The sequence below is a fragment of the Polypterus senegalus genome, chromosome 1, assembly GCF_016835505.1.
Source record: "Polypterus senegalus isolate Bchr_013 chromosome 1, ASM1683550v1, whole genome shotgun sequence".
Classification (NCBI taxonomy): domain Eukaryota; kingdom Metazoa; phylum Chordata; class Cladistia; order Polypteriformes; family Polypteridae; genus Polypterus; species Polypterus senegalus.
In genome coordinates this window covers 284,876,064-284,899,575 of record NC_053154.1, presented here as the reverse complement: position 1 = coordinate 284,899,575, position 23,512 = coordinate 284,876,064, and the positions used below count along the sequence as shown (strand labels likewise).

The following is a 23,512-nucleotide window of genomic DNA, read 5'->3' as shown; positions in this document are numbered from 1 at the left end:
GAAGAAAGGTGAATTCGCGGAGAGATAATTGTGTTTTTTATGGTTCATTTATGAAGTATTGTAATAAAAAATCAATTTATTTGAACATGGGACTGGCTTGGTGTATTTGTGGTTGGGTTTGGGGCCCTCTGGCACTCCCAAGGTTTTAAAATAGTTATATAACAATACAAAAATGTATTATTTGAGCTGTGGCGGTTGATAATTGTAATGTGCAGTTTGCAGGTGCAAAAAAATGTTTTTTTCCTAAAAACATAAACAAATGCAGTCATTGCGCAGTGCTGATAGTTTAGTATTTAAAATAGCATAAAAAACTTTAAATGATGACAGCTTGGTGAAGATATTATTTAATCCAGCATCAGTTTTGGATGCATTTTAAAGCCGTGCAGAAAAAACACATATTTCAGTGGACTCTTTCACCTAATCACCCCCTGCCTTTTGCACCTCATGCCCAAACCACCTCTGTCTTTTTCTCCTCTGCACAACACCTATCACCTCTGCACCAAGTCTGTCTCTTCATTCAGCATCTGCCTTTCTATGACTTTGTGACACTCAATGCATCCACCGCTTTTATTTCAATGTAAATCATTAAGGAGTGCTAGAATATTAAGTCATTTTAGGTTCCCTGATTTTGCACTGTTATTTAAAATATAAAAGTATTTGCCTCTGTTTATACAAATTTTTAGATTAAGAAAAATTGTGAGTTAAATTGTGCATCACAAATAGAAAATACGTTTGACATTTGTAAGAAATGTGTATCTTTATTTGGTTTGTCAGAAAAACACATATAGCTAGGTAAATTATTTTTCCTAAGACTGACCCTTTAGGTATTTGTTTTGTTTAACTTAAAATGTCAAGCTATTGCTAATGCAGTGAATGGCGATGAGTAAATTAATATTGAAACTGTATAACATAGTAAAGAAAGTTTGATGATACGTCGTCTACATTTTCAGATTAGTACTGAATCTTTTTTCCATTGTTTTTACATTTTATGCAGATGCAGGATGAGTCTATGGGCAGTGGAGGGGAAGAGGAAGTGGAAACATTAGAGGATACAACTGATGCACGACCAGATCGGAAAGGAAGGTTCATTCTTTTTGGAGGGTATGTAGTTTAATGAACATCCTAATAGGTGAAAATCTGGTTAATTGCTGGATGAATGAGTTTTGGGAGACTTTAAATGTGGTTCTTCAGTTTTTGCCATAAGGATGAGTTGAAACCTTAAGGCATAGACATCAATGACTGCAGAATTTCAAACGTGCTACTCTGTCAGTCCCTTTCATTTAGAGAAAGGAAAGTTTACCTGCTATGGTGCATAGTTTACCCGATTAAGACTGGGCACATTCATGTTAGGATGTGACTTGGTTTCACCCTGACCCCTCCATTAGTATCCGTTACTTAAAATGCCAAATGCAGCCTTAAGTTAAAGGCAATAGTACAAGATAGTGCAAAAAAGATTTATTAATGCTAATATAATTAGAGAACATGGTGTGCACATTGATGCAATATCAGAAAATAGTCAGTCTTTAAGAAAGTGCTGACATGTTGTGAATGATTCATAGTTTTATTTAAGCATTCTAAAAATGTGTGACATTAATGTATTTAGTTTCTACAGACTTGAGTTTTCTTAATAATCCTGCTGGTGGTATTGCACATTGACACTTCCTTTCTGTTTTTGGGTTTTATAACTATGTGTTCACTTTTTTGATAAGGGGTACAGAATAAAATTCTCCTTTAGCATGATGAGGTTGCTCTGAATTTTTTTATTACATTAGGAAACTTTCAGTTTTTTTTTTTTTTAAATATTTTCCGCAATAACGAAATAATGAGATGTTTTCTATTCAAGCACAAATATCATACAAATATGCTTAAAAATATGTTTTAAATAAACTAGTGTTATTAGTTCACTCTGCTGCCTTTTATCAAATATTAGATTTAGCTTGAAGCCCTAAAAATATTCAGTGTCAGTGTTCATTAATAGGGGAACTCAAGAGAAGGGTACTTTTTGACTGTAGTGAATGTATTTGTTGTTCAGCTCATCAGGAAATTATGGAAAGCAAATCATTTTGAGGAGGCTGACATGCCTCATATGTTTACTTTTACTTTTTTTTTTTTTTAACTTCTGTGTAGGTATGGCTGATATTAAACAGCTATAATTTCTGGCAAAAGAAACTGCCTGAATGCCAAGAACATTCATTGCTTAACTTGCACATGGTCAACAAGAGAAATATCATTCTCATTACTGTATCACACTACCTACTTTGATCAATCTGTAGAAATGATGTAGGGCTTTTATGACAGATGGTGTATTATCTAGAATTAAATAAAAGTCCTAATTTCCTTTTACATTGGGGAAACAAGACTTCATTGTTTTAAATGTATTAGCATATATTTGGGGCACTGTGGAGGCACAGTGGTTAGCATTGTTGCCTCCCAGCTCCTGGAGATTGGGGCATGTGCTGATACAGTGTGTTGCTGCACCCATTTCCTGACGAACCATCCAGATTGGGACCCGAGTGCAACCATGCAACGAGTGACACCTCACCACCATAGTGGAACAGTGTGAGATTTATTTTAAGGTTGCTGGAGTGCCAAGCCTGCAACCAACCCTCCAGGTTTCCCTGCAAGCAGTCAATCCAAATTAACATCATACCCAGGACAATGCAATTGCAGGTTAAGGGCCTTGCTCTAGGGCCCAACGGAGTAGAGTCACTTCTGGCGTTTATGGGAATCAAACCGGCAACCTCTCAATTGCTGGCCAGATCCCTAACCTCAGAGCCACCACTCCACCTTTCTACAGCTCCTGGACATAATTAAGTATTTTGTCCAGTCCTCTGTTTGTGTGAAGATTACTATTCTCTTCATGTGTGCATGAGTTTTCTTCAGCTACTATGATGTCCTGTTTCATCTCAAACATGTACATGTTGGGAAAAATCACAGTACTAAGCTGTCCTAGAGTGTGAGTATATGTGTGCCTATGCCATTTGATAAATTGGAATTCCATGCCTGGTCTATCTCAGCATTTTAGTTAAACAGCAGAGTTTCAGAAGAGCTCTGGATCTTACATGGGGAACAAACACCAGACTTTTTTGCATGTCTTTCAAGTCTGAGCAGTGAAACATTCAAATTGCATTGAAATCCTAGCAAAATGCAACAACACCCACTTTCTCCTCCTTTATGCACATTTTATTATTTTCAGCCCATTTTTGAGCTTTTCATTATTCTAACATGCACATCTTTGGGATATGGGAAATATGTTAGACAAACTCAGAATGAACATGTACTCTCTATACTGAAAATGCCCAGGCAAGGTTCATGCAGTTTTGAAGCAGTAGAACTAAATACTGCTGCCTTGTCCTAACTGTTATAATTTGTTTGAAGCATTCTACAGTGTAGATCTATGCTTCATCATTTTCTTCTTCATTTTTATTTTATTTCTTTATGTTGAATTACAGTAATGTTACTGTAATGGAAGTGGCTCAAATGTCTTTTTGCTTTTGTTGTATTTTAAAAATTTGGTTATTGATTATGCTGTTATGATTATTCTTTTGCTTAGTTATTTTATATAGGTGTTTTAAGTTAATTGCATGTTCAGTTGTTCTTTATGTTATGTGCCTTGTCTTCTTCATGTTGAAACTAAGAGTGTGGAGTACTATGACACTACAACTGGTGGACTACCTGCAGATCTTTATAAGCCTGCATCTTTTGCAGTGCTGTAACTTCTGCATTATAGTTAAAAGCTTCTGTTTAACTTTCTACTTGGATTCTTGGCTAATAAGAAAATAGTGTTTATCCATTCATCTGTTATGAAGAACTAGTGGAAAGTACAGTTAAACCTAAAATAGATAGAATAGTATAATGAGGAGTGATAATTTAAAGAACCTTCTGTAAAACTGTTCTTACATAATTAACACAAATCAAGCATCCTTTAATACAGTTATGAAGACTAAAAAGACAAACTGTCTTACTGATTTGCAACATAAAGTATTACTGAAAATGAGCCTGTTCTATACTGCTCATACTGATGATCTTATTTAAGAAAATTGCATGTGTACAAGGTTGTGGATTAGTAGATGTGCAACCTTTTTATAGTTAAGTTGTCAGATTAGAACATCCTCCCTGCTGGCAGAAACACGTGTACTGTATACTCTTTAATATGAGTAACATGTTTTTAAATAGTACTTTGATTTGAGTATAGCTGTACTATGCAAGATGATCTACCATTAGTCTTGCCTAGTTATTGCTCAAGTACAATTGCATGCATATCAGAAGTGTTACATTGTTCAGGAACTAATGATATGATAATGCCATGTAGTTTTTGTTTTACTGTTGAAGATAAGGTAGAAAGAAACATATACACAATTAAGCTTAGCTTATCCAATGATTATTTCAAATGATGCCTCCTCAGCAATTCCTTGCTTGGGTTGAAAGACAGGTGCTACTGGCCTCTTACAGATATGTATGCCTATAGACAGGAACAGTCCCAGAGTAGTTCCAGTTAGACCATTCTCTGTTCTTTCGTTGATATTTGAATAAAGATATATCTGATTTAAATCACTGATTCTTGCTACAACTTCTTCCCTGATTGCAGGATTGATGAATTAGTGATGAACCTGTTATTTTTTTCCCCTTTCTTTTTATTAGATCCCCACTACCGATAGTTGACAGTTAAAATTTGATACCTTGTTTATCATAAAATAAAAATGCACACAAAAGATTAAGGTAATATTTTTCTGTAATATTGATGTTGTTTTCATTTTCAGGGGTACAAATTCATATAATCCAGCACTTCACAATCTCTCTCTAATGTTATTCTCAGTGGCGGCTCGCGTATAGGCACTGTGGAACTGCAGCACCCCCTATTTCCACTTGATGTTATCGATAACATTTAATATAATGAGTCCTTTTTTCTTTAATTGTTTCTTTATACTTGTACAATATATAATCCTTAAACTTAATGTCAGTAGCCATCCCCCCGTTTATGAAAAAGATACAAAAAACTTTTTGAATGGAACTGTGGGCTTCAGAGTTCCAGCGGCGTGGTGTTTGGCTGTTGTGCGTGTTTAAAAATCGTGTACCACAGGCATGTCAAACTCGCTACCATTGGTGGGCCGCTTCGACTGCCATACGTGCGTCAGCGGGCCGCACTGTAACAAATACTATTATACAAAGTTACTGTAACTTTCTTTCCAATACTGAAAACTTTAAAAAATGTAACACTTAAAGTTTAAAGAAAAGCAATTTATTTCCATGCAATCTCCGTACAACAGCATACAATTAGAGTCTTAGCCTCTTAGCTAGGTCCTTATATTATTATATTATATTCATTGCTTATATAGGAGTCTTACAGTGTGAGATTTATTTCTTTTGTCCCGACACTTAGCATTTCTTGTTAGTAACCAGTTTGTCAATATCAGGCTTGAAATCTTGTGCAGCTGCAAGTTTTATGAGGGATGGAAGGTGCTTGACAGTAAGTCTTGAGTGATGTGCGGTTTTGGTAGCTTTCATTAACGAAAACAATTGCTCACAAAGGTAAGTGTTTCCGAACATAGACAGTACTCTTGATGCCAACTTATGGATCTGCACATACGAGGGTGGCAGGTAAGCATACAAGCCTGGCACACCAACTTTGTTGTATTTTGCCATCAGAATAGAATCTGACTGCAGTTCAATCAATTCCATTTGGAAATTCTCGGGCGCATTCTCAGCGTTGTAAGAGTATGGTGACGTAAACAGCACAAAGTCCTGTTCGTGTGAACTGAAATCGCGAAAACGCTTACAGTTGGAAAACAAATCCTCCAAAAATCAAATTTTACTTTACTAAGTTTACTTCAAAGTTTATATTGTAAAATAAGCCGATATGCAAAAAGCCCCCTGACCTACACTAATTATACAAACTCAAAATCACAAAAATCTGTTAATAAACAACTCACCAACCTCTCGCGTCCACTTCAGATCTTCAGCTGTAGTCTGCACTAACTGTTCATTACAATACTAGCACAAAATTACATAAAACTAGAGCAAAAAAACGTGAAAATATGCGAGCTATTACTACTTGTGATGGTCAGTTCTGCCCAGTGGCCAGTCTCAGCAGCCCAGCCAGTAGTGTAGCCCAGTGGTCCACAACCTGTTTGACACCTAGAACTGCTTTACTAGAAGCACATTTTTCCAGGGACCGGTGGATTGTTGGAGGTTGGAGTTTATGGGGTGATTATGGCTGGGTTCGTAGGGCAGTTTTATACACAATTTACATCACATTTCTATTATTATTAAGTTATAATTTAGTAATAGAAATTATACAGCTTACCATAATGCAGAATCGGTGAGAGCCCTGAGCTTGTTTTCCTGCAACCAGACGATCCCATCTGGGAAGGATAGAAGACAGTGACACGCGAAGTGTGTTGCTTATGTTCAGTCTACTCTGTAATCTCGTTTTGGTTGCTGTCACTGCAGAAAACGTGCATCACAAAGATAGGATGTTGGAAATGGAAGCAGCTTCAATAGTTTCTTTCGCATTATTTTAATCTTCTCCTGTCTACAAGTTATGCTGACGAGAATTTTTCTCAGCATTTCCTTCCAATGATACATTTTCAGGGTGCAAATGATGCCCAAATCCAATGGCTGAAGCACTGCTGTGCAATTGGGTGGGAGGAATTCAATGTGAACATTATCTAAGTGTGGAAGCATATTGTGGTCAGCACCATTATCAATCAGAAGCCAAATTATCCTTTTCTTCTTATTCATATTGTGAGGTTTCTGAACTCTTTTGGGATCTGGGATCCCCTCCACCCAACGGGAATGACACGCTGAAGTGCGTCCCGAAGTGCTATTGCCATGTGTGAGATTGTTTGTCCGGGTCCCAAGAGAGTTTAAAAACCTCATATATTCTTGAATAAGTGCCGCATTAATATGAATGTTTGTTTTTTGAACAAGCATCACTACAACCACATAAAAACGGCTTTTTCGGCGTCTTCAAATGCAGCAGTTCACATACGTTTGCAACCTGAGATTTTTCTTCTTTTTTGCATATAATAAGTATGCCGTTTCTATAGAAGGGTGAAAATGAGTTAAATTGTTTTTGAAATGTTGACGAGCAGTAAGGAAAATGTATCACTTAAAACCACACAAAACAAAAACTGCAAAAAAACAGTACAAGGAAAGTTCGAAGAAAGAACATTTTTTAATAGTGTTTCTGTTTGGGGATCATTGTGCATATGTCCACAACTGAGCTGTGACCGCAGAACTAACTGCTCTGTGGATGATTCATTCAAGCATTTCAAGGTCATTTCGTTGTAATGAAAGTATCTGCTGCTGAATGTACTTTGTAGTAACGAGATTTCTGTGGACTTGTGTCATATGGGGAAACTGTCAGAAACATAAAAATACTTTGTTGTAATACTCTCTCACCGCTGTCTCTCCTCTTTCTGCGCTGCTGCAAAGCCCCGCCCGACTAGTGTTCTGAAAAGTGTCCTCAGTGAAGGGGCAGCCTTTTTGCTGTAGCCCTTCACTGAGTGAGTCTCTGTTGCTGGCAGTTCTCTTGGGCTGCGGACCGCAGCCTAGCACTTCAGTTGCGACTTCACGGCTGCAACTATACTAGCAGATGACGTTTCTGGTACCGTAATGCAATGAAAAAACGTGCTTTTGTCAGAAGGCAGAAGTAAGAAAAGTCAATAAGTAACGCCGAAGATGCAGAATGATTCAATCACAAATGATAGTAATCATTTTGTACAAGTTTAGTGCTAACTAGGATCTGTCATGCGGGCCGCACAGATTTCTGTTGCGGGCCGCATGTGGCCCAGGGGCATATTCTTGAATGTAATAAAGTGTAGAATTAGATTATTATCCTGCTTCCAGCTATTCTATTTGATTCATTTTTTTCTGAGGCAGAACGCTACTTTTCAACATTGAAAAGAATAAACACTTTTCTAAGAAGCACTATGAATTTGGAAAGACTAAATGCACTTGCAGTGCTTTCAATGGAGAAAAATTTCCTCAGTTGTCATCCAGAGATTAAGGAGAAAATTATTGATCTTTTCGCGCAAATTAAAACAAGAAGAATGGATTTCATTTTTAAATGAATAGATCAAGCTTGAACTGTAACAATTTAGGTTATAGTAAGTAAAAAATGTTTGATTTTGTTCTTTTAGGATTATACCAAATTTCTGAATAAATTTTCTTTTTATACATTTTTGTTTCCTTTTACACAATTTTAAAACAAAGGCTAAAAATTTTCTGGAGCAGCACCCCCACTAATTTTAGCTACGAGCCGCCACTGGTTTATTCTGTACAGTTCATTTCACATTTAATGAGTTGGATCTACTAATCAAAAACTGAATCTTTATCTGTGCAAATACATTATAAATATAAATACATTATAAGTCTCTTCGGCTATTGTTTGGTAAACAGTCAGTTTTGGTAGCTATGCTGCTATATGTACATATATAATGTACTGTGTGTGTATAAGATGGCATGGTAATGTAGTAATATTGTACTAAAAAGACCAGGCGGGTCCGGCGTGGAGTTTCCATCTTCTCCCCATGTCTGCGTGGGTTTCTTCCAAGTGCTCCAGTTTCCTCTCACTGTCTAAAGACTTGCAGGTGAGGTGAATTGGTAATGCTAAATTAGCCCTAGTGTGTGTTATGTGGTGTTTGTGCTATGCTTTGGACTGACATTCTCTCAAGGGTTTGTTCATGCTTATGCTAGCTTGGATAGACTCCAGCTTCTCCTGAGACCCTGGGTTGGATTAAGCGGGTTAGAAAGTGACGTAACATAAGTGTGTGTTTGACACACACGCTAGTGATACACTTGGACCTATTGTCCTAAAACAAAGGAATGAAGGTAGTTCACATAGATAAGCTGAATTTTGCCATTTATGTCCTAAGTATTGTTAGTTTGTCACTATTTATTTTTGTCTTGTTCTCGTTCTTGCATTCTATATTTTGGATTCTCTTTCTCTTTTACTATTCCAGAGTTGTTTATCATGTTTGACAAACAATAAACACAATGTGTATACTTGATTATGAATTCTGAAAACGTGTACCATGTCCTGGGGGATTATCTGTAGGTGGGCTTGCAGGGACTGTGCTTTTTTGAATTTCCAGAACAGATTAAACTATATACAGCATTACTTCATGCCTGACTATATGTCTTGCATCAGCATTTTATCTGCTTATTGTTTCTCAGTCTTTGTCTTCATCTTCTGTAATGTGCTTGATGCTCAGCAGACGGCATTGCTCTTATTGTCCTTCTACTATTACCGTGTTCTTCATCACATAATCTGCTTCTGTTATTTGCTTGACACTCAACAAATATCACTGCTCTTGGTATTCTTTCTGCTCTGTCACTTTCTTCGTCACTGTGCCATAAGAGACACATAAGCACACATCACATTTCCGAAGTTATCACTACCTATAATGTGTATTTTCCCAAATATTAAGGCAAAGCATGATGTAATTCATGATGACCTTGAAGATGTGCAATTTTATGAAACACGATCATAACAATAGAAAATGTGATTGTGTTTCATTTGGTCATACTGAGAAATTATTAAATTGTATTTCCTCAATATTTGGCATTCCAAAGTACAAATCACTTCTAATATTATTTTCATTCAGAAGATGTTTCACTGTCACAAGGTTGGAGAGATAGACTGATTAAAACAATTTACCTAGAATCTCTGCATGGAGGTATCATTATAAGCCAGTTATATAGTAGCCACGTAATAATTATCTAAATATAATTATGTCATCATAATTCTTGTTTTTTTCCAAATATACCTGTCTGGTACATCATCTGTTTAGACATATTTGCAGTCCTCAGTTATCACAAGAGCTTGCAGCAGTCAGCTGTCTCAAGGAGTGAGGCTTAAATAATGAATACACATTATCTATATCTACTTCTTCAAATGCCATGACTCTACTGCCTGAAGGTGGTTTGATTGTTTCAATGACTATTCTGAGTGCTTTATGTCAGTTGTCACCATTAAAAGCAATGTATAAAACAGAGCTTGATCATCTTGATTAACATCTGTGGAAGAAAGACGCAGAGAAAGGAGTGCAATTAATCAATGTTAGTTTATTAAAAAATATTAATAAACAGGTGAGTATTGAGTATGGAGCTTTCAGCTTGCAAGTCAAAAAGACTCTCACCCCCATCTTCAAGCTGCTTATATAGTTTTTTACCTCTCTCTGCCCTTTTCTAAAATATTTTTACAGTTGCTTCAGTGCTTCAGTGTTTCCTCTTTTTGCAAGCTTTTTTTCTATGTCATCACATTTTTATTTTTATTCCTAGACATAGAACAGTCTTTTGCTAACAGTTGCTTTTAGGAAATTACAAAACATTTTTTTGTTAACAGGGTTGTCACCCTGCTTTAAATATTCTTGCTTACACACACACATATAAGTCAATTGCTTATATCAGTATCAGTGCATTATTAATATATATATATTGTAGGATTGTATTGTATATTGTAGCTTCCACACATCCTCAATAGAAAGACCAATATTGTAGCTTTATTTGTGTGTTTCTGATTTATGCTAGAATAAGTCATTTATGAATATAACAGTTTGTTTACCTGGGTAAGAGACTGGGATACTTTGATTGTGTTGTCTTTGAAAGTAAGCATGAAAGTCTACTTAATGTAAATACACTTTTATTACTGACTGCAACAGTTTTTAGTGGCATAAGCCAAACACAGCGTTCAATCAATCAATCAATCAACATTTATTTATATAGCACATATTCATACAAAAAAAATGTAGCTTAAAGTGCTTTACAAAATGAATAGAAAAATAGAAGACACAATAAAAAATAAACATAAGTCAACATTAATTAACATAGAATAAGAGTAAGGTCCGATGGCCAGGGTGGACAGAAAAACAAAAAACCCAAAGGCTGGAGAAAAAAATAAAATCTGTAGGGGTTCCAGACCAAGAGACTGCCCAGTCCCCTCTGGGCAATCTACCTAACATAAGTCAAACAGTCCTCTTTGTATTTAGGCTTTTCATGGAAGGACCTGATGATGATGGTCACGTAGACTTCTGGCTTTCAGTCCATCAATGTTGGTGCATCATGATGCTTTGAGTAGGTGGTGGTGGCCCAGGCCGCCACCACAAAAAACCAGAAAAGAAACAGAAGAAGAGTAGGGGTCAGTATGGATTTTGGAGCCACTGTGAATAGTTATTATGAAGAATTGAACATACAGAGTATCAGTATTAAGTTAAAGTGAAGTTATAAAAAGGCCATGTTAAAGTAATATGTTTTCAGCAGTGTTTTAAAGTGCTCTACTGTATTTGCCTGGCGAATTCCTATTGGCAGGCTATTCCAGATTTTATGTGCATAACAGCAGAAGGCCGCCTCACCACTTCTTTTAAGTTTAGCTTTTGGAATTATAAGGAGACACTCATTTGAAGATTTGGAATATAACGTGTCAGGCATTCCGATATATAAGATAGAGTGAGATTATTTAAGGCTTTATAAACCATAAGCAGTATTTTAAAGTCAATCCTGAATGACACAGGCAGCCAGTGTAGTGACATCAAAACTGGAGAAATGTGTTTGGATTTTCTTTTCCCAGTTAGGATTCTAGCAGCTGCATTCTGCACTCGTTGCAAGTGATTGATGTCTTTTTTGGGTAGTCCTGAGAGGAGTGCGTTACAGTAATCTAGTCTACTGAGAACAAAAGCGTGAATTAATTTCTCCGCATCTTTCAATGATATAAGAGGTCTAACTTTGGCTATGTTTCTTAAGTGAAAAAATGCTGTCCTAGTGGTCTGATGAATATGCGATTTAAAATTCAGATTACAGTCAACGGTTACCCCTAAATTTTTTACTTCCATCTTAACTTTTAATCCTAGTGCATCAAGTTTATTTCTGATAACCTCACTGAATCCATTATTGCCAATTACTAAAATTTCTGTTTTCTCTTTATTTAGTTTGAGAAAATTACTATTCATCCATTCAGAAATACCAGTAAGACATTGTGTTAGTGTATCGAAGAGTCGGGGTCATCAGGTGCTATTGATAAGTACAGCTGTGTGTCATCAGCATAGCTGTGGTAACTCACGTTGTAACCTGAGATAATCTGACCTAATGGAAGCATGTAGATTGAGAATAACAGCGGACCCAGGATAGAGCCTTGTGGAACACCATATCGGATATCCTGTGTCTTTGAGATTTGATTACCACAACTCACAAAGAATTTTCTCCCTGCCAGGTAGGATTCAAACCAATTTAGGACACTGCCAGAGAGGCCCACCCATTGACTAAGGCGATTTCTAAGAATGTTTTGTGATCAATGGTGTCAAATGCAGCACTCAGATCTAAGAGGATGAGAACAGATAAATGGCCTCTGTCTGCATTTACCCGCAAGTCATTTACTACTTTAACAAGTGCAGTTTCTGTGCTGTGATTTGTTCTAAAACCTGACTGAAATGTATCAAGAATAGCATGTTTATTGAGGTGGTCATTTAACTGCATAATGACTGCCTTCTCTAGAATTTTACTTAAGAAGGGCAGGTTAAAGATGGGTCTAAAATTTTCAAAAGCAGAGGGGTAGAGATTATTTTTCTTGAGCAGGGGTTTAACTACAGCAGTCTTAAGACAGGTTCTGCAGTGTTGGGGAGATATACTATGTTATCTCTAATATCATTAATTTTTTGATTGAAAAATACAGCAATGTTCTCACAGGTTTCACTGGAAGTATTCTGGGGGCATTCCTTTGAGTTACCTGGGTTTAACAGACGATCAATTGTTGAAAATAAAACTCACACACAAAATTTTAAAGTGGTCAAGACAACATATATAGGTGTACAGTTCTAATTACATGACACATATTGGCTTACAAAGAAATGATTTTTCACTGAATGTGCTCCCAGTATGACGAAACCACACCTATTTAGCAGCTTTGCCTTTGGAACACAGCATGTGCTAAATTTAAATTACCCTAAGTGCTAAACAGCACCATAAAATGTTTGTCTGTACATGTCGTTTCTGAATTTGAAAGTGATTTCAGATTACAGTGATTGAAGTTTTGAACCCTAACCCTAATTTCTCTGTGTAAAGAAAAACTTCCTAATGTTTGTGCAAAATTTACCCTTAACAAGTTTCCAACTGTGTCCCCATGTTCTTGATGGACTCATTTTAAAATAACAGTCTTGATCCGCTGTACTATTTCCCTTCATAATTTTAAACACAATCATGCCATCTCTTAATCTTCTTTTGTTTAAACTGAAAAGGCTCAGCTTTTTCAATCTTTCGTCATACTTTTGCTAGCACTTCTGTGTCCTTTGTGTAGCCTGGAGACCAAAACTGCATATAGTACTCTAGATGAGGCCACACCAGTGCATTATAAATGTGATTATATATATCTATATCTATAAAATTCTTTTCGCATTTGAAAAGAAAATTACGTATGACCACAGAACATATTATAATACAGGAACTAATCACTTCGTTTGTGGACGCCATTTTTATATCGTCTTTATGAATTGTTATTATTTGTGTGAGAGTTATTTTACTGATATTTTAAGGAAGTAAACACAAAACACGCCGATCTATCCTATAGAAGTGTGCCCCGCGTCGCCCTCTCCCAGCCCTCCTGTCTGGACTCCAATGCTGAGCTGTCCGCTGCCAGGCGCGTTCTAACAGAGAAGTTTTATTTATTCGTCCACGTGACTGTTGTGGAAACTGCCACATTATAACTTTTTTTTAATTGGCAGTACTTGATAGTAGAAGAGATGAGGAAAACAGCTTTGCGTCTTTCTACTTTTCAGCTGCACCGAGCTGTAAACAATGTGAAGACAAGGCTGCCTTCAGCGGCAACGGGTCGTCAGAACAAAGTGGACGCTGGGAGGTGCGGAATGTTGATAGCTTCGCAATTTCGGGCGTCCTCTCTTCTTGCAATGTTTGTGACACTTCGAGTCCCCCTCAGCTCCTGGGAGAGTGAAAATCTTTGCAAATGAGTGTGATCCGCACCATCGAAGCAAAACTCTCTTTGTAAATTGTGCTGCACGACTACTTACTGAACCTTAAGGTGAGTTCAGGTCACTAAAACCCTGCAACATTCAAGGTTGCTTTTGTGATGAATTCTTTTAAGATGATGGAGGGTTTACATCTAAGAAGATGTACCAACCTCTTTATGTTAAGTTTTAGACTTGGGAATTGATTGGACCTTCTGCCCGTTAAGCACGGAAGGGCAGTGTCCACGTTTCTCAGAATATTTTTTGTCTTAAATCACAGGCACGTAGTGCAAGGTTGTCAGGCAGAAATTTTCAGGATCGCATAGAAAATTTAATTTCTATACCACAGCGGTCGTGTAACGCCTTTCACAAGGGATTTGCTACTGAGAGATGATCCAAATGCATTTAAGCTGCTGTTAGTGCTACTTACCTGTTGTGTTATAGCGCCTTTAAAATGTACTTTACCCGAAAGCACTCCAGTACTGCTCAATGTATATTTACTTCTTACGTTAATGTTTTACTATTTTAATAATTTATATACCGCATTTTATTTTTTTCCCTTGCACTCAGTGAGCAAAGCCACTGGGTAAACAGCTAATAATATTATATTATATATGTGAATTTCCCCTTGGGATTAATAAAGTATCTATCTATCTATCTATCTATCTATCTATCTATCTATCTATCTATCTATCTATCTATCTATCTATCTATCTATCTATCTATCTATCTATCTATCTATCTATCTATCTATCTATCTAAAGCTTGAGCATAACCTCTTTGGACTTATACTCCGCACATCATGCTATATAACCTAACATTCTGTTTTGCCTTCCTTCTAGCTTCTGAACACTGTCTGGAAGTTGATAGCGTAGAGTCCATTTCAACTCCTAAATCCTTCTCATAAATTGTACTCTCGATTTTCAGACCTCCCATTGTGTATTCAAACTTAACATTTTTACTTCCTGTGTGTAATACCTTACCTTTACTGACATTAAATTTCATCTGCCACAAATCTGCCCAAGCCTGTTTGCTGTCCAAGTCCTTCTGTAATGATTTAACAAATTCCAAATTATCTGCCAATCCCCCTGTCTTGGTTTTATCTGCAAACTTGACCAGCTTGGTACTTATATTCCTTTCCAAATCATTTACATATCTATTAAAAATAGCAGCAGCTCTAACACTGACCCCTGTGGAAAACCACTCTTAAAATCAGCCAATTCTGATGAGGTTCCTCGCACCATAACCCTCTGTTTCATGTATCTGAGCCAATTCTGCACCCATTTACAAACATCACCCTGAACTCCCACTTCTTTTAGTTTGATGCTCAACCTCTCAAGTGGCAGATTATCAAATGCTTTCTGAAAGTCAAGATAAATAATATAATATGCTCCTTTTTGATCACATTCTTTTGTTGCTTCCTCATTGAATTCCAGCATGTTAGTAAAACATGACCTCCCTCTTCTGAACCCATGCTGACTGTTCATAACAACACCTGTACTTACCATGTGCTGCTCAATATTATCCTTCATAATTCCTTCCATTAATTTTTTTGTGATGAACACTTGGATCTGCCCCGTCACCCTTTTTATATAACAGAATATTTGCCCTTTTCAGTTCTTCAAAATCTCCCCAGTGCGCAGTGACTAAAAATATGTGTCAAGGTGTTAATATATGTACTCACTTGCCTCATTAAGAACTCAAGGGTAAATATTATCTGGTTCTGGTTATTTCTTCTAAATCACCTCCTTAGTAGTCGCATTTACCGCTGGGAGGTTATCCACTTCCTCACTTATGAAGACCTCAGAAAACTGCAAGCTTAAATCGTCAAATATTTCACTGTCTCTATCTTTTAATTCCCCTTTACTATTCCTGATGCCCTTCACCTCCTCCTTGACTGCTCTTTTACTGCTAAAATACTGAAAGAATAGGGTTGTCTTTCGCCTTATCTGCTATATACTGTATCTCTCCAACTGTCTTTTAGCCTCCTTAATACAGTATCTTTTTTAATGGTGGCTCTCTTGTTTTCATATGCCCTATGATTCATTTTGGAGTTATTAATCTTATACACCTTCTATAGTTGTTTTTTCCTTTGCAGCTTCTTTTTTAAGTCTTTATTAACCCACTGCAAAGTTTTTAAAAATTTATTATTAATTCCAAATTTAGGTATGTACCTGTCCTGCATTACATGTAAAACATTTTTAAATCAGTTCCACTGCTCCTCGACTGTCTCCACACTTGAAAGCGTATCCCAGTCTATCCTCCCTAGACTTTGATGTATCTGCTCAAAATTTGCCCTACCAAAGTTAAACTCAGCAATTTTAGTCTTTGCATCCACACCTATTACAAAACACTGAGAATGGTATTTTATTATGGTAACTTGATCCTTTATTTATATAGCACATTTTCATACAAATAATGTACTGTAGCTCAAAGTGCTTTACATAATGAAGAAAAAGAAAAAAGACAAAGTAAGAATTAAAATAAGAGAACACTAATTAACATTGAATAAAAGTAAGGTCCGATGGCCAGGGAGGACAGAAAAAACAAAAAAAACTCCAGGCGGCTGGAGAAAAATAAAATCTGCAGGGGTTCCAGGCCATGAGACCGCTCAGCCCCCTCTGGGCATTCTACCTAACATAAATGATCAGTCCTCATTATATTCAGGGATCTCATGGAAGGACTTGATGATGACGGTCATGTGGACTTCTGGCCTTTAATCCACCAATGTAGGGACATCATGGTGCATTAATTAGGTGGTGGTGGTGCAGATTGCCACCACAGAAAACCGGAAAAACAACAGAAGAGAGAGTAGGGGTTAGTATGGATTTTGGAGCCACCATGAATAGTAATGATAATTAATTGAATATACAAGGTGCGATCCAAAAGTTCCCGGAATGTATTTATTTAAAAGCATACACACCAAATAACAATTAATGGTGAACAGTTCCTTCAAAATAGTCACCCGCTGAGTTGATACATCAATCCCAGCGAGATTTCAACCTTTCGAAGCACTTGTGGAAGTCGTTTTTTGTCAGTGTGTTCAAGACATCCGTTGTTACCGTTTGGATCTCCTCCACCGTCTCAAATCTGCGACCCTTGAGCCTCATCTTCATGCTAGGAAATAAAAAAAAAAAAATCAAACGGCGCTAAATCAGGTGAGTACGGAGGGTGGGGAATGGCAGTAAACTTTGTAGTAGCCAAAACTTTGCGCACAATCAGAGATGTGTGAGCTGGTGCGTTGTCGTGATGCAAAAACAATGACTTGTCAGCCCGCATCTGAGGACGTGTTTGGCGAATTCAATTTCGCAAACGCCTTGGAACAACCCTGTGGAATGCTCCATTCACCGTCTGTTCTTGTGGCACAACTTCCTTGTGGATGACACCCTTTACATCAAAGAAGCAAATGAGTATTTACTTTGTGTTGCTGTGAACTTGTCGAGCAATTTTGGGTCTTTCAAATCACTCATTTTCACGAACAACCCTTCACAGACAACCGAAGTTTAAACGAGAACTGCGACTTGAAAAACAACTGCACTGATGTTATAACACGTGATAACAGCTCTCAAGGACAACTTGAACTGCTATCTAGTGACGATTGATTTAACCAAACCCTTCTGGCTGCAGAATAAATGCATTCCGGGAACATTTGGATCGCACCTCGTACAGAGCATCAGGATTAAACTAAAATGAAGTTATGAAAAAGCCATGTTAAAGTAATGTGTTTTTAGCAGTTTTTTAAAGTGCTCTACTGTATTAGCCTGGCGAATTCCTTTTGGCAAGCTATTCCAGATTTTAGGTGCATAACAGCAGAAGGCCGTCTCACCACTTCTTTTAAGTTTAGCTCTTGGAATTCTAAGCAGGCGCTCATTTGAAGATCTAAGGTTATGATTTGGAATGTAAGGTGTCAAACATTCCAAAATATAAGATGGAGCGAGATTATTTAAGGCTTTGTAAACCATAAGCATGTAGAGAAAAGTCGATCAAAATGACACCCTTTATTGGCTAACTAAAAAGATTACAATATGCAAGCTTTGAAGGCAACTCAAGTCCCTTCTTCAGGCAAGGTGTAAACTTGCATATTGTTATCTTTTTAGTTAGCCAATAAAAGGTGTCATTTTGCTTGGCTTTTCTCTACATTCATAATGGCTAACACGGTACAACACCCTAGTACTATAAACCATAAGCAGTATTTTAAAGTCAATTCTGAATTACACAGGTAACCAATGTAGTGACATCAAAACTGGAGAAATGTGCTCATTTTTTCTTTTCCTAGTTAGGATTCTAGCAGCTGCATTCTGCACTAATTGCAATCGATTTATGTCTTTTTTGGTTAGTCCTGAGAGGAGTGCGTTACAGTAATTTAGTCGACTGAAAACAAAAGTGTGAACTTATTTCTCAGCATCTTTCAATGATATAAGAGGTCTAACTTTTGCTATATTTCTTAAGTGAAAAAATGCTGTCCTAGTGATCTGATTAATATGCGATTTAAAATTCAGGTCACAGTCAATAGTTACCCTTAAATTCTTTACCTCCGTCTTGATTTTTAATCCTAATGCATCAAATTTATTTCTAATAACCGCATTATATCCATTATTGCCAATCACTAAAATTTCAGTTTTCTCTTTATTTAGCTTGAGAAAATTACTACTCATCCACTCAGAACAAGTAAGACATTTTGTTAGTGAAACAACAGAGTTGGGGTCATCAGGTGCTATTGATAAATACAGCTGCGTGTCATCAGCATGTCTGTGGTAGCTCACGTTATGCCCCGAGATAATCTGACCTAACGGAAGCATGTAGATCGAAAAGAGCAGTGGACCCAGGATAGAGCCTTGTGGAACACCAATCACCTCTACACCCTCAATTCTGTCCTGATTATTACAAAATGCTAAATCCAGACAGGCTTCACCCTGCATTGGTGCTTTAACATATTCTGCTAAAAAATAGTATTTGATTACTTCTAAAAACTCCTGGGGCTTCATGTATAAACGGTGCGTATGCACAAAAATGTTGTGTACTCCCATCTTCTCACATCACGATGTATAAAACCTAAACTTGGCATAAAGCCACGCACATTTTCATGCTAGCTCAAACCATGGCGTACAGAAGTTCTCTGCTCGGTTTTGCAAACTGGTGGCACCCAACGTCAAAGCAGTACTTTTGTTCCAGTGTGGTTTCCCTTTCTTTTTTAGATCCACATCCCTGACGCGGCGTTATCATATACACTGAAATTAACTGCATATTGTTTATTAGTTTAAGGCATCTGATTGTAATTAACCTGTAACAATATAATGGTCCACAGAATGGCCAAACTATTCCAAATACCATAGCTGCTTTAGCGTTGTTACTCTCACTGCACCTTCTTCTTCTTCTTCTTACAGCGTCAGAGTATAATATATCACTGTATCTGAGTGTGGAATCACAGCTCTACAGCAGCTGATCAGAAAGAGAATTATCAGTATACAGCATCTAGCACATGCTGCCTTAGCCATGCTCCCTATTTGAACTGCTCCCATACGGCAAATGCTTCAGATTCTTTCCTGTACTGATCTCAAGATTCAAAAACAGTTTCATCCCAAGAACTATAAACACAATCAATCAGTCCATCAAGTGCTCCTTCTAGAACTTTTTGTACTTAAAAGTACAATTACCTCACTGTAAACTTCTGATACAGTTATAGTATTGCACAACCTGAGCCACTTTAGCGTGTATTTACATATGATGATGATATAATTTTTTAGATGAAATGCAGCAAAATATGTTTATTACATTATACAGATAAAATGTTAACATTTAAATAATCTATATTTTTAATAGTTAAACATGTGAGGACATGGTGCTGCAACACTAGCGACGAGCTGGCAATCTGTTCAGTGATTGTTCCTGCTTCGCGCTGTATTCTTGCTCTGGGCTGGTGCGACACTGGAAAGATAGATGCATAGAATAATTAAACATGTACTACGAAGATATTTCAATGTTCCTTAAAAGTTTTGAAGAATCGGCATTCTACGCTTACAGATGGCTTAACGTCTGTTACAGAGATGATTGTGTGGCGATTGGATACTTGGAGAAAGAAAAGGAAGGACAGGAATTGGGGGTTAGTAAATTTGAAAGAGACAGTCCTTCTGCAATAAATTATTTTATTGAAGGTAGCACACTACGCAGCAAGCATCTTGCGTGTGGCAGGAACAACCTCTGGACAGTGCGCCAGCTCGTCACTATCACTGTGCCACCATGTTCAAAGTCAAAGTGAACTTTATTGTCATCTCAACCATATACAGATAGACGAAATTGCGAAGCTCAGGGTCCACAGTGTAACAACATGATGTGCAAATAATAAGTTAAAAATAGAATTAAAATTTTAAAATTTTAAAATTAAAAATTAAAACACAAACAAGACAAGACATTGTGCAAAGATATGACAAAGAAGTAGAAGCAATATTGATGTGTAAGATATGTAATATAATAATAATAAATAATAGATATAGATAATACAGAAATTATCAATGTGTGATAATAGTTGTTTTAAGACATGTGTAAACAATGACAGGTCAGAATGTTTCACAGCAGAAGGATATCAAGAGTGTCAAAATACTTAAAAGTCAGCATGAGATTTTCAGTTCTTTTCTACATGCACACTCATCTTTGCAGGACAGTGGTTTTCATGTATAAAAGTTCTGTTCTTAAAGGTAGTTGAGGCTGTGTGGAAGATCCCAGGGGGCAGCCTGGTGTTAAGGAGTCTAACAGCTTGGGGGTAAAAACTCTCCTGCAGCCTGGCAGATTTGGCTTTGATGCTGCAATATCTTCTCTTGGATGGCAGAAGTGTGAAAAGTCCATGTGAGGGGTGTAAGGGGTCCTGCACAATGCTGCAGGCCTTGTGGACACTGCGTTTGTAAAATATGTCCTGCAGTGAAGGGAGAGGCACCCCAATAATGTTCTCTGCTGTCTTCACTGTCCTTTGCAGGCGCTTGCGGTCGGATATGTTGCAGTTGCCATACCAGACAGTGATGCAGCTGGTCAGGACACTATCCATGGTGTCTCTGTAGAACATGGTGAGGATGGAAGGGGGAAGACGTGCTCGCTTCAGCCGCCTCAGGAAGTGTAGTTTCTGCTGTGCTTTCTTGATTAGTAATGAGGTGTTATGTGTCCACGTAAGTTCCTCAGTTATGTGCACACCGAGGAACTTGGTATTCCTAATAATCTCCACATCTAAACCGTTGATGCTGAGTAGGATGTGAGGAGGATGTGATTTTCTGAAGTCCACGATTATCTCTTTTGTCTTGTCGACATTGAGAGATAGATTGTTGTCTTCACACCATGCGGACAGCCGTTTTACCTCATCTCTGTATGCTCTTTCATCATTCCTGCTTATCAGTCCCAGCACCGTCGTATCATCCGCAAACTTGATGATGTGGTTGGTGTTGTGCATGGCTGTGCAGTCGTGAGTCAGCAGGGTGAACAGCAGTGGACTAAGCACACAGCCCTATGGTGCTCCAGTGCTCAGTGTGATGATGCTGGAAGTGTTGTGGCCCATCCGAAATGACTGGGGCCTCTCTGTCAAGAAGTCCAGGATCCAATTGCAGAGGGTGGTGTTCAGGCCCAACCTGTCCAGTTTTACAACCAGCTTTGGAGGGATGATTGTGTTGAAGTCAGAGCTAAAGTCTATGAATAGCATCCTGACGTATGTGTCTTTTTTATCCAGATGTGTCAGGGAGAGGTGAAGGGCAGAGCAAATATGGCATCCTCAACTGACCTGTTTGAGCGGTATGCAAACTGAAGAGGGTCAAGGGAGGCAGGGAGATTATTCTTTATGTGTGACATGGCTAACCTTTCGAAGCACTTCATTATGATTGGCGTGAGTGCAACTGGTCGGTAGTCATTCAGGCATTTCACTGATGACTTCTTCGGCACTGGTATGATGGTGGTCGACTTGAAGCATGCTGGGACTGATGACTGGCTCAGAGATGTGTTGAATATGTCTTTGAGCACAAGACCAGCCTTGCGTGGATTGACTCTGGATAGAGTCCTCCTCACATCTGTTATGGAGAGACAGAGTGCTTGTTCAGTGGAGGGAGGTGTTGCTTTTCTCGCAGGCTTTTTGTTCTGCTCCTCAAACCGTGCAAAGAAGTTGTTCAGCTCATCCGGAAGGGAGGCATCACCATCACTGCTGTGTGGGTTGGGCTTGTAGTTTGTAATTGCCTGAACACCCTGCCACATACGACGTGCGTCTCTGGTGCTGCTGAATTGTTTGTTGATCTTCTGCGCGTATGCCCACTTAGCTCTCCTTATAGCGCGAGACAGGTTGGCTCTGGTCACCCTGCGGGCGGCCTTGTCTCCAGATCTGAAGGCTGCATTTCTGATCTTGAGCAGCTTGTGCACTTCTCTTGTCATCCAGGGCTTTTGGTTGGCTCTTGTGGTAACATCCTTGGTAACAGTAACATTCTCTCTGCATTTGGAGATGTAGCCAGTCACAGAGTCTGTGTACTCCTCCAGATTGATGGAGTCACCATCTACAGTATAGCAGCCTCTCTGAAAATGTCCCAGTCTGTCAATTCGAAGCAGCCTTGGAGAGCTGAAACCGCACCAACCTGCCACACTCTGATGCTCTTGCGGGCTGGTTTAGTGCGCTTCAGCAGGGACTTGTATGCAGGGACCATAAAAACACTGATATGATCTGAACAGCCCAGGTGAGGGTGGGGTAGGGCCTTGTAGGCGTCAGTAGCGCTCGTGTAAACATTGTCTAGACAGCTTCCCCCTCTAGTAGCAAAGTTCACATTCTGGGAGAATTTTGGGAGAAATGACTTCAAGTTGGCATGATTGAAGTCTCCAGCAATAATGAAAAATGCCTCGGTTTAATAACATGTTTTAACTCCTATCATCATGAAATGATATCAAGTATACATCTCAGTATTTAAATTATTCAGAGAGCTGTAATATCATGAATGCAATGGATCCTGTGTCCTGTCAGAGGAAGAGAAAGCCCATTTAAGAAGCACATAGTGATTCATACACATAGAGCACATAGAAGAACACATACAAAACAAAGCATTTAATGTGCTACTTTAATTACGATGGTATTTGAGAAACTAGTAAATTAAACGACTTTAAGACGAAGTTTATGATGTTCTTCTTTAATGACAAAGTAAAGTATGTGATTAAAGTTGGCATTTCAACCTTTTTTCCCCACTGTGTCCCTGTTTTTTTGTCTTTTCTCTGTACCCTAATAAGTTTCCATATGACACTCAGACAGTCGGCTACGACTTGCCTTTTCACAGCGACTTTGATATCTGACAACTTCTTTTTTTATTTCGGGCACTGTGCTACTTTGTGAACTTGAGCTTTCAAGTTTCTCAGACACTCTATGTCACTTGATGAACTTCTTTTTGTTGTTTATACCACTGTTTAAACCAACAAATAGTAAGTTTTTCCTTGCCTCCACCTGGTATTCGCTGAAATTCTTCTATTTTCCCTGGTGTTTTTGCCATTGCTTTTTCACAGAACGCAGAGCTTAAGGGCTATTTATATTGATTTGCATATTCTAAGAGGCATAATTC

At 38.0% G+C, this 23,512-nt stretch overlaps 1 protein-coding gene across 2 annotated transcripts in view; it reads left to right on the top strand.

Annotated features, from left to right (window-relative positions):
* The window catches only part of casp7 (caspase 7, apoptosis-related cysteine peptidase), a 63,907-nt gene that overhangs the window by 10,554 nt on the left and 29,841 nt on the right, over nt 1-23,512 (top strand). For both annotated transcript variants that reach the window (XM_039776012.1, XM_039776004.1), the window contains exon 2: nt 995-1,101. In XM_039776012.1, the coding sequence (XP_039631946.1) occupies nt 995-1,101 (107 nt within the window). The remainder of the gene's footprint in view (nt 1-994; nt 1,102-23,512) is intronic.